The sequence below is a fragment of the Rattus norvegicus genome, chromosome 16 (genome assembly GCF_021556685.1).
Source record: "Rattus norvegicus strain SHRSP/BbbUtx chromosome 16, alternate assembly SHRSP_T2T, whole genome shotgun sequence".
Classification (NCBI taxonomy): Eukaryota; Metazoa; Chordata; class Mammalia; order Rodentia; family Muridae; genus Rattus; species Rattus norvegicus.
The window spans coordinates 24,383,193-24,399,771 of record NC_141549.1 but is presented as its reverse complement, the minus strand read 5'-3'; the positions used below and the strand labels follow the sequence as shown (position 1 = coordinate 24,399,771).

The window sequence follows — 16,579 nt, the reverse complement described above, 5'->3', positions numbered from 1 at the left end:
CAAGTAGAAGCCTACAGAGAGGAATCGCAAAAATCCCTGAAAGCATTCCAGGAAAACAAAATCAAACCGTTGAAGGAATTAAAAATGGAAATAGAAGCAATCAAGAAAGAACACATGGAAACAACCCTGGACATAGAAAATGAAAAGAAAAGACAAGGAGCTGTAGATACAAGCTTCACCAACAGAATACAAGAGATGGAAGAGAGAATCTCGGGAGCAGAAGATTCCATAGAAATCATTGACTCAACTGTCAAAGATAATGTAAAGCGGAAAAAGCTACTGGTCCAAAACATACAGGAAATCCAGGACTCAATGAGAAGATCAAACCTAAGGATAATAGGTATAGAAGAGAGTGAAGACTCCCAGCTCAAAGGACGAGTAAATATCTTCAACAAAATCATAGAAGAAAACTTCCCTAACCTAAAACAAGAGATACCTATAGGCATACAAGAAGCCTACAGAACTCCAAATAGATTGGACCAGAAAAGAAACACCTCCCGTCACATAATTGTCAAAACACCAAACGCACAAAATAAAGAAAGAATATTAAAAGCAGTAAGGGAAAAAGGTCAAGTAACATATAAAGGCAGACCTATCAGAATCACACCAGACTTTTCGCCAGAAACTATGAAGGCCAGAAGATCCTGGACAGATGTCATACAGACCCTAAGAGAACACCAATGCCAGCCCAGGTTACTGTATCCTCCAAAACTCTCAATTAACATAGATGGAGAAACCAAGATATTCCATGACAAAACCAAATTTACACAATATCTTTCTACAAATCCAGCAATACAAAGGATAATAAAGGGTAAAGCCCAACATAAGGAGGCAAGCTATACCCTAGAAGAAGCAAGAAACTAATCGTCTTGGCAACAAAACAAAGAGAATGAAAGCACACAAACATAACCTCACATCCAAATATGAACATAACAGGAAGCAATAATCACTATTCCTGAATATCTCTCAACATCAATGGCCTCAACTCCCCAATAAAAAGACATAGATTAACAAACTGGATACGCAATGAGGACCCTGCATTCTGCTGCCTACAGGAAACACACCTCAGAGACAAAGACAGACACTACCTCAGAGTGAAAGGCTGGAAAAGAACTTTCCAAGCAAATGGTCAGGAGAAGCAAGCTGGAGTAGCCATTCTAATATCAAATAAAATCAATTTTCAATTAAAAGTCATCAAAAAAGATAAGGAAGGACACTTCATATTCATCAAAGGAAAAATCCACCAAGATGAACTCTCAATCCTCATCTTCGATTGGTTTATATACAAGTGTGCAATTTCTAGGCTTGAAAGTAAAATGATGCTATCTGGTGCTGGATAGAGGAGCCTTATTTTTTATTATGGCAGCTTGCTATTTTTGTAACATGGTGATTTGGTTGAACACAATAAATTACAGTAGTAACTGATCTCCCCCTCTTCCTGGATGAGTGAGGAGATGATTAAATGTGGATGTCAGCATCCATGAGCATATTCAGATGAGCTTCTGCTTCTGTTGAAAAGGATGCTGTGATTGATTGTGGTCCAAAGCTTTGAAGCACTACTTGGCATCTCCTTCCTTGGAGGTCTCACTGTTTAAACATAACAGATTTGATAGCTTGTTGGTAAGGTGAGGTCCAGCTTGTCTCCACTAGGTCATCTTCATGTGAATCCGGTGGTTATACGGTTTTGTTCTAGGGATATTTCATTTTTTTAATAACGGTTTTAGCTGACATTCATGGAGAGAATGAATCCTTAGAAGTGTGCCACTAGTGAAAGGAAATCCTGTCTAGAGTATGTTTCTTTACAAAGCTGTGTCACACCATCCTTTGGGCCCTCTGCTGAAAAAGTAGAATCAAGTCTCAAATAATGCCTTTTAAATTGTATCCTCTAGTATTATAGATGTAGGACAGTACTGTATCATACCTCTGTGGATGTAAAATAGCTTGTACCTGCTTTATGATACGTAGTAGTGACCGTGCTTTATCAGAGCTGTTTTTAATGATGTTGCTCAGAATGTTTTCTTTCCAGATGATGATTGAGAAGCTAATTTAAAAAAAATGGTGCCAGGTACCACAAGAGTAACAGAACTGTGCTGTTTTCTCGGGTTTTGTTTTTTTACTTTTTTTTTTTAATGGAGTGTGCTGGATGTCTCTACAGTTTTGTTCAGATGACTGCAGAACCTGGAAAAGCTGTTGCTGCTGTTGATGCATAACACACTGCTATTATTGGTCTTTTTATATAAATATAAATATATATATATATATACAGATATATAATTTGAATTTTTTGAAACTTTACCTGTGCTGTCAACTTTCGAAAAAAGTATCCCCGTTTACTGTGTTGAGTTGGCACTGTACAGAAATTAACAGCCATATTGGTCTAGAAATGTTGAACTTAAGTTTTTTCCATTTGTACAGGGGTAACACACTGTATTAAATATGTAAGGTCTTATATACGTGGGTTTGATTAAAAAAACTAATAAAGTATTTTCTAAATTAAACAAAAAAAAAAGGCATCTGCCACCATGAAAAAAAAAATGACCATCGATGCCATTTTATAACATCACCAGAGGTTAAACTATTAAATTTCCCAAAGAATGATGACTTTTTCTATTTAACCTAGAATATAAGTAGCTTGCAATTCCAAAAAAAAAAAAAAAAAAACTTTGAAAGTGTTTGTCTGCACTTCCTACTTAATCAGGAAATATTTCTACTTAGTTGTCTTTTGGGGTTGAATACAAGATAATCATAGTCTCAATAAAAGCTTAAGTTGGTATTTTTAAGAAGATTTATTAGACCTAAAAAGATGGTGTTAGGTTGTTAATGCAAGTTAGGATAAAATGTGATTTAGATCCAGAACTCTGAACTCACCAGGATAGGATAGATAATAGGACATTTTTTTAAATTACCACATACTATGGACTTGACATTGTAAATATATATCACACCTTATAACTATTATAATTTTTATAATTTTATTCAATTTATATTTGAAAAAGAGACATTTATTGTACTTCAAAGGGGGATTATTGAGAGATTATCTAATATCGATATGACTATGGCACTTGTTAATAATAAATCTGATGGCTTATTATTTAGGTGGTAAATAAGAAGTGGAAAATCTGGGAGAAATCATAATTCTGAGATAGAATGCGGCAGGAGATTCACCTTGGAAGACGTGAGGAGAGAGACACATAGTACCTGAACATGGTTAAGTGGGCATGTTACAGAATGTAGGTTAAAATAGTCAGTTATTCTAAATTGTGATCTAGTTAGAGAAGAGCCTCACTATATACTCAAGGTATTTGTAAATATATCTTGAGTCTGAGTCTTAGTTCTTGGAGCATGGCGCTGTGTGGAAGAACTGGATCAAACTGCTACATTATATTGTTCATGAGTTTTAAGCCAAGCTAAGTTTACAGGGGATATTGTCTAAGCACATACTCAAATAATAAATTATAGATGCCATAAGTTGTTAAAAGTTATGATTTTTGTAGTAGAATCATCCCTCATATTTGAGTTGAGGTCTTGCAGTTGATTTGGTAAACTAACCTGAAATTGATTAAATGAATGAATTTGAATTTAATTGATAAATTATTGATATTTATGTCCATGGAAATGGTTGAAGGGATAACTTTGTATGGTAAACTGTAGAAAAACACAGAATACATGTCATTACAGTGGATTTAAACTTTTTTTCCCAGATTTCAAGTTTTATTAAAAAGCTTACATTAATAAAAAAAAGCATATTATTGAAATAATGACACATTGGTCAATGTATAGAATTGAAAAAAAAAAGAGAGTATACATCACTTTCTTTTTTTTATTAACTTATGTATTTCTTATTTACATTTCAAGTGTTATTCCATTTCCCAGTTTCCAGGCCAAAATCCCCCTAACCCCTCCCACTTCCCTTCTTTATGGGTGTTCCCCTCCCCATCCTCCCCCATTGCCGCCCTCCCCCCAACAATCACTTTCACTGGGGATTCAGTCTTGGCAGGACCCAGGACTTGCCCTTCCACTGGTGCTCTTACTAGCCTATTCATTGCTACCTATGAGGTCAGAGTCCAGGGTCAGTCCATGTATAGTCTTTAGGTAGTGGCTTAGTCCCTGGAAGCTCTGGTTGCTTGGCATTGTTGTTCATATGGGGTCTCGAGCCCCTTCAAGCTCTTCCAGTCCTTTCTCTGATTCCTTCAATGGGGGTCCTATTCTCAATTCAGTGCTGGCATTCACCTATGCATTTGCTGGATTCTGGCTGTGTCTCTCAGGAGAGATCTACATCCGGCTCCAGTCTGCCTACACTTCTTTGCTCCTCCATCTTGTCTAATTGGGTGGCTGTATATGTATAGGCCACATGTGGGGCAGGCTCTGAATAGGTGTTCCTTCAGTCTCTGTTTTAATCCTTGCCTCTCTATTCCCTGCCAAGGGTATTCTTGTTCCCCTTTTAAAGAAGGAGTGAAATATTCACATTTTGATCATCCATCTTGAGTTTCATGTGTTCTATGCATCTAGGGTAATTCAAGCATTTGGGCTAATATCCACTTATCAATGAGTGCATACCATATGTGTTTTTCTGTGATTGGGCTAGCTCACTCAAGATGATATTTTCCAGTTCCAACCATTGCCTATGAATTTCACAAAGGTATTGTTTTTGATAGCTGAGTAATATTCCATTGTGTAGATGTACCACATTTTCTGTATCCATTCCTCTGTTGAAGGGCATCTGGGTTCTTTCCAGCTTCTGGCTATTATAAATAAGGCTGCTATGAACATAGTGGAGCACATGTCTTTTTTATATGTTGGGGCATCGTTTGGGTATATGCGCAAGAGAGGTATAGCTGGATCCTCAGGCAGGTCAATGTCCAATTTTCTGAGGAACCTCCAGACTGATTTCCAGAATGGTTGTACCAGTCTGCTTTCCCACCAACAATGGAGGAGTGTTCCTCTCTCTCCACATCCTCGCCAGCATTTGCTGTCACCTGAGTTTTTGATCTTAGCCGCTCTTACTTGTATGAGGTGAAATCTGAGGGTTGTTTTGATTTGCATTTCCCTTATGATTAAAGATGTTGAACATTTCTTTAGGTGTTTCTCAGCCGTTCGACATTCCTCAGCTGTGAATTCTTTGTTTAGCTCTGAACCCCATTTTTTAATAGGGTTATTGGTCTCCCTGCAGTCTAACTTCTTGCGTTCTTTGTATATTTTGAATATAAGACCTCTATCTGTTGTAGGATTGGTAAAGATCTTTTCCCACTCTGTTGGTTGCCGTTTTGCCCTAACCACAGTGTCCTTTGCCTTACAGAAGGTTTGCAGTTTTATGAGATCCCATTTGTCGATTCTTGATCTTAGAGCATAAGCCATTGGTGTTTTGTTCAGGAAATTTTTTCCAGTGCCCACGTGTTCCAGATGCTGCCCTAGTTTTTCTTCTATTAGTTTGAGTGTATCTGGTTTGATGTGTAGGTCCTTGATCCACTTGGACTTAAGCTTTGTACAGGGTGATAAGCATGGATTGATCTGCATTCCTCTACATGTTGACCTCCAGTTGAACCAGCACCATTTGCTGAAAATGCTATCTTTTTTACATTGGATGGTTTTGGCTCCTTTGTCAAAAATCAAGTGCCCTTAGGTGTGTGGGTTCATTTCTGGGTCTTCAGTTCTGTTCCATTGGTCTATCTGTCTGTCTCTGTACCAATACCATGCAGTTTTTATCACTATTGCTCTGTAATACTGCTTGAGTTCAGGGATAGTGATTCCCCCTGAAGTCCTTTTATTGTTGAGGATAGTTTTAGCTATCCTGGGTTTTTGGTTATTCCAGATGAATTTTCAAATTGTTCTGTCTAACTCTTTGAAGAATTGGATTGGTATTTTGATGGGGATTGCATTGAATCTGTAGATCGCTTTTGGTAAGATGACCATTTTTACTATATTAATCCTGCCAATCCATGAGCATGGGAGATCTTTCCATCTTCTGAGGTCTTCTTCAATTTCTTTCTTCAGAGTCTTGAAGTTCTTCTTGTACAGATCTTTTACTTGCTTGGTTAAAGTCACGCCGAGGTACTTTATATTATTTGGGTCTATTATGAAGGGTGTCGTTTCCCTAATTTCTTTCTCGGCTTGTTTCTCTTTTGTGTAGAGGAAGGCTGCTGATTTATTTGAGTTAATTTTATACCCAGGCACTTTACTGAAGTTGTTTATCAGCTTTAGTAGTTCTCTGGTGGAACTTTTGGGATCACTTAAACGTACTATCATATCATCTGCAAATAGTGATATTTTGACTTCTTCTATTCCAATCTGTATCCCCTTGACCTCCTTTTGTTGTCTGATTGCTCTGGCTAGAACTTCAAGAACTGTATTGAATAAGTAGGGAGAGAGTGGGCAGCCTTGTCTAGTCCCTGATTTTAGTGGGATTGCTTCAAGTTTCTCTCCACTTAGTTTAATGTTAGCAATTGGTTTGCTGTATATGGCTTTTACTATGTTTAGGTATATGGGCCTTGAATTCCTATTCTTTCCCGGACTTTTATCATGAAGGGGTCTTGAATTTTGTCAAATGCTTTCTCAGCGTCTAATGAAATGATCTTGTGGTTTTGTTCTTTCAGTTTGTTTATATAATGGATCACATTGATGGTTTTCCGTATATTAAACCATCCCTGCATGCCTGGGATGAAGCCTACTTGATCATAGTGGATGATTGTTTTGATGTGCTCTTGGATTCGGTTTGCCAGAATTTTATTGAGTATTTTTGCGTGTATATTCATAAGGGAAATTGGTCTAAGTTCTCTTTCTGTGTTGGGTCTGTGTGTGGTTTGAGTAATTGTGGCTTCATAGAAGGAATTTGGTAGTGATCCATCTGTTTTAATTTTGTGGAATAGTTTGGATAGTATTGGTATGAGGTCTTCTATGAAGGTCTGATAGAATTCTGCACTGAACCCGTCTGGACCTGGGCTCTTTTTGGTTGGGAGACCTTTAATGACTGCTACTATTTCCTTAGGAGTTATGGGGTTGTTTAACTGGTTTATCTGTTCCTGATTTAACTTCGGTACCTGGTATCTGTCTATGAAATTGTCCATTTCCTGCAGATTTTCAAGTTTTGTTGAACATAGGCTTTTATAGTAAGATCTGATGATTTTTTTAATTTTGTCCGAATCTGTAGTTATGTCTCCCTTTTCATTTCCGATTTTGGAATTTGGAAACACTCTCTGTGTCCTCTAGTTAGTCTGGCTAAGGGTTTATCTATCTTATTGATTGTCTCAAAGAACCATCTTTTGGTTCTGTTGATTCTTTCTAGTGTCCATTTGTTTCTACTTGGCTGATTTCAGCTCTGAGTTTGATTATTTCCTGCCGTCTACACCTCCTGGGTGTATTTACTTCTTTTTGTTCTAGAGCTTTTAGGTGTGCTGTCAAGCTGGTGACATATGCTGTTTCCTGTTTCTTTCTGCAGGCACTCAGAGCTATGGGTTTTCTTCTTAGCACAGCTTTCATTGTGTCCCATAAGTTTGGGTATGTTGTACCTTCGATTTCATTAAATCTAAGAAGTCTTTAATTTCTTTCTTTATTTCTTCCTTGACCAGGTTATCATTGAGTAGAGCATTGTTCAACTTCCACGTATAAGTAGGCATTCTTCCATTATTGTTATTGAAGACCAGATTTAGGCCGTGGTGGTCTGATAGCACCCATGGGATTATTTCTATCTTTCTGTACCTATTGAGGCCTGTTTTTTGACCAATTATATGGTCAATTTTGGAGAAAGTACCATGAGGACTTGAGAAGAAGGTATATCCTTTTGCTTTAGGATAGAATGTTCTATAAATAACTGTTAAGTCTATTTGGTTCATGATTTCTCTTAGTCTGTCTACGTCTCTGTTTAATTAGTGTTTCCATGATCTGTCCATTGATGAGAGTGGGGTGTTGAAATCTCCTACTATTATTGTGTGAGGTGCAATGTGTGTTTTGAGCTTTAGTAAGGTTTCTTTTATGTATGTAGATGCCCTTGTATTTGGGGCATAGATATTTAGGATTGAGAGTTCATCTTGGTGGATTTTTCCTTTGATGAATATGAAGTGTCCTTCCTTATCTTTTTTGATGACGTTTAGTTGGAAATTGATTTTATTTGATATTAGAATGGCTACTCCAGCTTGCTTCTTCAGACCATTTGCTTGGAAAGTTGATTTCCAGCCTTTTACTCTGAGGTAGAGTCTGTCTTTGTCTCTGAGGTGTGTTTCCTGTAGGGAATGCAGGGTCCTCATTGCATATCCAGTGTGTTAATCTATGTCTTTTTATTGGGGAGTTGAGGCCATTGATGTTGAGAGATATTCAGGAATAGTGATTATTGCTTCCTGTTATGTTCATATTTGGATGTGAGGTTATGTTTGTGTACTTTTCTTCTCTTTGTTTTGTTGCCAAGACGATTTGTTTCTTGCTTTTTCTAGGGTGTAGCTTGCCTCCTTATGTTGGGCTTTACCATTTATTATCCTTTGTATTGCTGGATTTGTAGAAAGATATTGTGTAAATTTGGTTTTGTCATGGAATATCTTGGTTTCTCCATCTATGTTAATTGAGAGTTTTGCAGGATAAAGTAACCTGGGCTGGCATTTGTGTTCTCTTAGGGTCTGTATGACATCTGTCCAGGATCTTTTGGCTTTCACAGTTTCTGGTGTGATTCTGATAGGTCTGCCTTTATGTTACTTGATCTTTTTCCCTTACTGCTTTTAATATTCTTTATTTTGTGCGTTTGGTGTTTTGACTATTATGTGACGGGAGCTGTTTCTTTTCTGGTCCAATCTATTTGGAGTTCTGTAGGCTTCGTGTATGCTTATGGGTATCTCTTCCTTTAGGTTAGGGACGTTTTCTTCTATGATTTTGTTGAAAATATTTACTGGTCCTTTGATCTAGGAGTCTTCACTCTCTTCTATAGCTATATCCTTAGGTTTGATCTTCTCATTGAGTCCTCGATTTCCTGTATGTTTTGGACCAGTAGCTTTTTCTGCTTTACATTATCTTTCACAGTTGAGTCGATAGTTTTCTATAGAATCTTCTGCTCCTGAGATTCTCTCTTCTATCTCTTGTATTCTGTTGGTGAAGCTCGTATCTACAGCTCCTTGTCTCTTCTTTTGGTTTTCTATATTCAGGGTTGTTTCCATGTGTTCTTTCTTGATTGCTTCTATTTCCATTTTTAATTCCTTCAAGTGTTTGTGTTTTCCTGGAATCCTTTCAGGGATTTTTGTGATTCCTCTCTGTAGGCTTCTACTTGTTTATTTATGTTTTCCTGCATTTCTCTAAGGGAGTTCTTCATGTCTTTCTTGAAGTCCTCCAGTATCGATCAAATATGATTTTGAAAATAGATCTTGCTTTTCTGGTATGTTTGGATATTCCGTGTTTGCTTTGGTTGGAGAATTGGGATCCGATGATGTCATGTAGTCTTGGTTTCTGTTGCTAGGGTTACTGTGCTTGCCTCTTGCCATCAGATTATCTCTAGTGTTTCTTTCTTCTGCTATTTCTGACAGTGGCTAGACTGTCCTATAAGCCTGTGTGTCAGGAGTGCTGTAGACCTGTTTTCCTGTTTTCTTTCAGCCAGTTATGGGAACAGAGTGTTCTGCTTTGGGGCGTGTAGTTTTTCCTCTCTACAGGTCTTCAGCTGTTCCTGTGGGCCTGTGCCCTGAATTCACCAGGCAGGTCACTTGGAGCAGAAAAGTTGGTCTTATCTGTGGTCCCGAGGCTCAAGATTGCTCGTGGGGTGTTGCTCATGGGGCAGCAACCAGGAGAACCTGCGCCGCCCTTTCTGGGAGCCCCCCGTGCACCAGAGTCCCAGATGGCATTTGGTGTTTTCCTCTGGAGTCAGAGATGTGGGCAGAGTGTAGTCTTTTCTGGTCTTCCAGGCATGTCTGCCTCTCTGACGGTTTAGCTCTCCCTCTCCCAGGATTTGGGTGCAGAGAACCGTTTATCTGGCTGGTCTCTTCAGGTTCCTGCGGTGTCTCAGATGCAGCGGACCTGCTGCTCCTGTGCCCTTATCTACGGGAACCCAGAGACCGTTCCTCTTGGGCCAGGTATATGGGCAGGGGTGGACAGTGTTGGTGGTCTCTTCTGCTCTGCAGTCTCAGGAGTGCCCACCTGTCCGGGCGGTGAGCTCTCTCTCCCACGGGGTTTGGGAGCAGTGAGCTGGAGGCAGTGAGCACGAGATTCGGACTCCCGCTAAAAACCGGAAGTGTCCGGTTCTTCCACGGGGTTTGGGAGCCATACATCACTTTCTTTATTCATTGTTCAGTAGAGGGACATCCAGGTTGTTTCCAGATTCTGGTTAGTATGAACAAAGCTACTATGAACATAGTTTGACAAGTGTTTCTTTGGTACAGTGTGACATCTTTATGACTACACACCCAGGAGCGTTATAGCTGGCCCTTGAGGTAGAACAGTTTTTTTCTCTCAGTTTTGTGAGAAACCACCCAATTGATTTCCAAAGTTGTTGTTCAAAGTTTCACGTCCATCAGTGATGGATTAGTGTTCCCTTTGCTCCACAACCTGCCAGCATTCACTCTCACTTGAGTTTTTCATCTTTGCTTTTGTGATGGGTGTCAAATGACATGTCAGAGTGGTTTTGAGTAAGCAGCTCTTGGTTTTGTTCATTCTTTGTATTGTTTCCCATGTTTCTATGTTTAATTTTCATACCATCTTCTCTTGAGCGTGTAAGCTTCTGTTTTTATTTTTAATATTGCATATGTGCTGATTAGCTGCTATTATGAAATCTCTCCATTTCTTTTGAAGGGACATAGTGTTATGAACTTTCCTTTTGCACTGCTTTTATTGTGTTCCCTAAGTTTGTATGATTTGTGCCTTCACTTTCATTGAATTCTAGAAAGACTTTGATTTCTTCTTTCAACAGTGGTCACTTAGCATAGAGTTGTTCAGTTTCCATGAGATTGTAGGCTTTCCATTGTTTTTGTTGTTGACATAGTCCAACTTTAGTCCATGGTGACCTTATCAGACACAAAAGCATTTTGGTGTTCTTTTGTTGTTGTTGTTGTTTTTGTATTTTCTTGTATCTGTTGTAGATCTGTATCTGTACATGTTCAATTTTGGAGAAGGTTCCATGAGGTGCTGAGAAGATACATATTTTTTTATTTGAGTGACAGCTTCTATAGATATCTGTTGTTGTAAAAATATTAAAATAAAAAACTAAAAGTTGTCTTTTACCCCGCTAGGTCCGCACCTCGGTGCCCCAAGATATCTGCTAGATATCTTGGCGGAAACACAGCCCAGCCGCACATTTTCCTACACTCAAACCCTCACATAAAAGAACACACAACACAATAATCTTTGATCCAATTGGTAAGGTATAGTTGCCACTTAAACATACAAGGCCTGGTACCATCCATCCCTTAGGAAGATTGATAACAACCTGTAAATACACAGAGCAGAATCTTAACATCACCTGCCATGGCTCCTCCCCCCTCTCTCTCCTCTTCTCTGTGTTAATCCCCTTCTCTTCCTTCAAGCTTCTCTCCTGCCCATCCTTGCTTCTCCTCCAATGTCAGGTCTCCTACTATCCTGTACCTGCCCCTCACCTGTATTTTACAAATTCAATGGGGAGGTGGTTCTGGTGAAGTCATCTGAGTTCTGAGTCTGAGACTAGGCAGCTGTCCTTGGGGCAGTGGAATTAGCATCAAAATACAGAAACTTCAGGGCAAACCACCACAGATATCTGTTAGGTCCATTTGATTCATGCCATCTACTAGTTGCATTACATTTCAGTTTAGTTTCTCTTTTGGTGACATGCCTGTTGGTCATTAACGTGATAATATGTAGGTGATGTCCCCTACTATTAATGTGTGGAATTGGAGGTGTGGTTTAAGCTTTAACAAAATTAGTAAATGTTTCTTTTGTAAAGGAGGATGCACTTGTATCGCAAGCATTGATGTTTAGAATTGAAGCATCATCTTGTTGGATTTTCCTTTGATTTATATGCAGTGTCCTTTCCCATCTCTTTTAATTATTTCTCATTGAAAGTCTATTTTACCAGATATTAGATTGGCTGCTGCAGCTTGACTCTTGGGTCCATTTGCTTTACAGACGTTTTGTCCAGTCCTTTATTCTGTGGCAGTGTTTATCTTTGTGGCTGAGTTGCATTTCTATATGCAACAGAAGTATAGATTCTGTTTATGCATCTACTCTCTTAGACTATGTCTTTTTATTTGGTAAGTGAATCTGTTCCTGTTCAGAGATATTAATAATTAATGATTGCTTTTACTTGGTATTTTGATTTTGGTTTGCATGTGTTTCTCTTGGTTGGTTTTACTATGCGATTATTAGTTTCTCGTGTTTCATTGAGTTCAGTTACTCTCCTTGTCTTGGAGTTTTGCTTGTAGCATCCTGATTAGTGATGGGTTAGTAGAAAGATATAGTTTGCGTTTGGTTTTGTCACAGAATAGCTTTTTACTCCATCTTGAGTAAAATTGATTGAAAATTTTGCTAAGTATTGTAGTCTGGGCTGACAGCTATAGTCTCTTAGGGTCTGTAAGACATCTCTCTGGCTCTTCTGGCTTTTAATTCTCTGTTGAGAAGTTTGGTATAATTCTGATTGTTCTGTCTTTATATGTAATATGTTACTTGCCTCTTTCTCCTTGTGGCTTTTTAATTTTCTCTCTTTGCTTTGGGGATTTAATGTTTTGGTTATTATGTAGCTGGAGGATTTATTTTCTGACACAGTAAACTCTTATTTGTAGTGTAAGCTTCTTGTGTGTATGTAGGCATCTTTTTCTTGAGGTTTGGGATGTTTTCTTCTATGATGTTGTTGAAGATATTTTCTGGGCCTTTAATCTGGGAATCTTCTTCTCCTGTTCCTATTTTTCTTAAGTTTGGCCCTGATTCCACATCCAGCCTATCAGGCTGTGCCTTTTTAATGGGGAAGATGAGTTCACTGATATTGAGAGATATTAACAACAAATGAGTGTTAATTCCTGCCATTCTCATTTTGTGAATGAGTGATTATTATTTATTTTTGTTAACACCAATCAATTTGGCGTTCTGTAAGGTTCCTCTAAGTTTATAGGCATTCTTCCTTTATGTTGTATAAATTTCCTTCTATGATTTTGTTGAACATATGTTCTCATCTTTGGAGCTGGTACTCTCTTCACTTTTGAACAATTCCTATTATCCTTAGTACAAAATTTCACAGTGTCTCAGACTACCTGAATATTTTGAGTCAGTAACTTTTTAGGTGATATTTTCTTTGGTTGATGTATTAATTTCTTTGAGTATATCATGTATGCCTGAGATCATCTCTTCCAATTCTTTTATTGTGTTGGCTGTGCTTCTGTTCTTGTTCTCTTTTGGAGTATTTCTGTCTCCAAGGTTCCATCATTTTGGGTTTCCTTTATTGCTTCTTTAATCATTTGCAGGTGTTGACATATTTTATTCATTTTGCTCACCTGTTTGATTGTATTTTCCTGTATATTTTAAGGGATTTGATAATTTCTCCTTTAAATTCCTCTATCATATTCATAAGATTGGATTCAATGTCATTTTATTGTGTTTTGATTTTGTTAGCATATCCAGGTCTTGATGTAGTAGGATAGCTGGGCTCTAGGTGTGTTATATTGTTTTGTTCTTGTTGAGTGTATTCTCATGCTGGCCTTTAGCCAACTCTTTATCCATGGGTGTTTACTGGTGCAAGAGTCATGAAGTGGGCTCTGGGTTTTTCTCTTTATAGTGGTTAGGTTAAGATATGGTCTCACTAAATTGTAGCTCTCTTTGTCTAAGGAATCACAGTGATCCATATGCTTTTGCTTCCTCAGTGTTGGGATTCATGTTGTGCGCCACCAGACCCAATCTGTTATTCTTTCAAGAATCATTAGCCCAGAGTAAAAAGAATCACAGTTGATTGTTTTTATACTGGTAGGGATGGGGTTTTCTGTCATTCTGAGAGAGTTCAGTTAGGATCATCACAATTGTTCACGGGTATTTATTTCTAGACATTGATGTTTGATAAATTACTGCCATCTTTGATTTGCAATATACAGGGAATGGATTGGTTCTAAGTGACGTAATTGGCTACAAATGAATATTTACTCTAGAGTACTCAATAGATTGTTCTCATAGACATTGATACTAAAAATGAGTTTCATAATTTTATTTGTAATATTCTTCTATACTTGTAATAATACACATTTTGTTTTTATTTTCAGAAGTCTTGTTTTTTAAAGATGAAAGGCCTTTGTCCTGGTAAGGCTTAACAGTACATTAGTACTAGAGGAGTGCAAAGATAAAAAGCAAATTCTTTTTGGGTATACTTTGAGACTTGTGTCTTACAGGTCCCACAGTATTCTGAATATAATTTTAGCCTAAAATTTGTTCAGTGTACTTTATATGAATGTGAAAAGTATGCTCACACGCCATTTCCAAGAAAAAACTATGCAGTTTTTAAAAAGAGCCTGCTAGGATTAACTCTGCAAGTTAATGTCCACTTAAGATTCTTCAGCTTTTCAAAGCCTTACTAAATTGTATTTGTGGACTAAGACCCACACTCATAGTTATCATTTCAGGCATTCATCTCTCTGACACGGTACATAATGTGGGATGATTCTCAGTTGTCAGTCATTACTACAAGATGGCAACCATTTCTTTCCTCCTTTGACACCAGCTATGAAGGCAAAGGAACTTTTTGTCAGGTGTAGCATATATCATATATCTTAGAAGAAACCCATGAGTTGCAGTCCATCCAATGAAAGGCTGAGATTCCATGAAGGTGGATATTAACATTTCTCACTTTACATTTATAGGTTGTTATGGCTATTCTTAAGGGATGGATATATACTGGTTTGTGTGTGTCTAGATGAACTAACTATATCTTACCTAAGTGGGTGGTTTATGTCCTTATCAATTGGTTGTAAGTTGATTGTGCAAATGTATTGTTCATTAAGTAATTAACATATGACTCTGGGTTACAGTTGCTGGGTTACAGTTGCTGGGTTACAGTTTGTTGAGTCATGACTTCACTGGATTGTTGGGAGTGTGAGAAGAGTCTGTGACAGGAAGCGGTGCTAGGCTATGGAATGCTTGGGGCTAGCTTGGCATGTGGCCACACTAGCATGGCCCACAGAACAACCCGCTATGGAGACAGTGTGTGAAAATGGATGACAGAGAAACATCTAGAGCATGTGATTGCACCTGGCATGGGAACTCATGGGAACCAGTCATTCACCTTTTAATTATTCCACAAGACCCATGTCTTCCTGAAAGTTCCACCCATCAAATATCCATTCATATGATCAGTTTTCCACAGTAATGGATCCTTTGAATCTCAATAGATTAGCTGAATGTATAGAACTAAGTGACCATGTGACTATTATTTATCTCTCTATAAAGGAGGTTTTTGCCTTCCATATCAGTTGGACATGAACATACAGGTGAAGGCCCATCCATTCCTGTCCAGGATGCTAGGTTAGACACTGGTTTGGTAGAAAATTAAAAGGTGTATTTCAAGCTCATTCTGTGCTCATTAGGATTAATTACCTCCACAAGAGAGGACAATTATGTTGTTCTCTTTATTTGGGCTCTGCATCAGGAAATCATTTTATAAATACTATCACATGACTTATTCCCTCCATGTTTAAGATTCCCTAAATCATACAAGCTAATGTCAAAATCAAGATTCAAACTTTTCCATACTAAAACTGTTCAAAGACTCCTTGCAAAATACGCATGTTAACTTATACTTGGAAGTGCAAACAGTTTCACAGTCTCAATGCAATTAGTCTTATTGTTCTTTGTTTCTGTTATTACCTTATTATGTTCATAAAAATGGATAAATGGCACAGAAACAGGCAGATTGTGACTTCGGGATTCTTCATGCGTGTGTTAAGAAGGAGCAGCTTGAACATTACAAATGCAGTGGTGGGTTTTGAAGAGCTCTAGCAGCAACAGAAATCTATTTGATGTTCGACAAGCAAACCACTTGGGTGGTACCATCATAGATAGTGAAATATTCACAAAGTATCATGGGAATAGGTGCCTTACTGCATCAGGGGCAAAGACTGTTATGATTAATGTAGTCAGGGGATTAATTCCATTGCATCTATAGATTAAAAATATCACTCGGTATAGCTATGAGAGCAAAAGCTAGAGAGGTGGTTGTGTGTATATATGTATCTGTATAATGGTTTCATTGGGCTGATTTTTGGGCCTAATTTCCTTCCCTTTCTTCTACATGGGGAAAAGTTGGAAGTAAAGTATTCCCAGACATATTCAACTGGTTAAAGAACAAATGAATAGCTTTTTAAAACAATTTATAATGTAATATAAGTTAGAAAATCAAGCAAGAAGTAATCCAATGCATTGGATTAATGTTTAGTATGAATATTAACATAACATTCTTAAAATACACCACAGTGGAGTAAGACCACCAGGACAGCTAAAATCCATTTTGAAAAACTCTAACCGGCATAATTCAGGTAAGATTAAGTGTAAGTCCTCTACTGATTCTACCCTAACTATAGAAAGAACTTTGTTTGTGCTAGGAAAGTAAGGAAATCAAATATGAATATATTTATATCCATTCTTCACTTCCTGGCAACCATTTTTAGAATTCAGATTTACT

The 16,579-nt window shown here is 37.9% G+C and overlaps 1 protein-coding gene across 1 annotated transcript in view; it reads left to right on the top strand.

Annotated features, from left to right (window-relative positions):
* LOC134482475 (mucin-16-like) overlaps nucleotides 1–16,579 on the top strand; it is a 52,397-nt gene that overhangs the window by 13,824 nt on the left and 21,994 nt on the right. Inside the window, exons 6-7 of the mRNA XM_087589590.1 lie at nucleotides 14,169–14,205; nucleotides 16,372–16,433. Of these exons, the coding sequence (XP_087445716.1) occupies nucleotides 14,169–14,205; nucleotides 16,372–16,433 (99 nt within the window). The remainder of the gene's footprint in view (nucleotides 1–14,168; nucleotides 14,206–16,371; nucleotides 16,434–16,579) is intronic.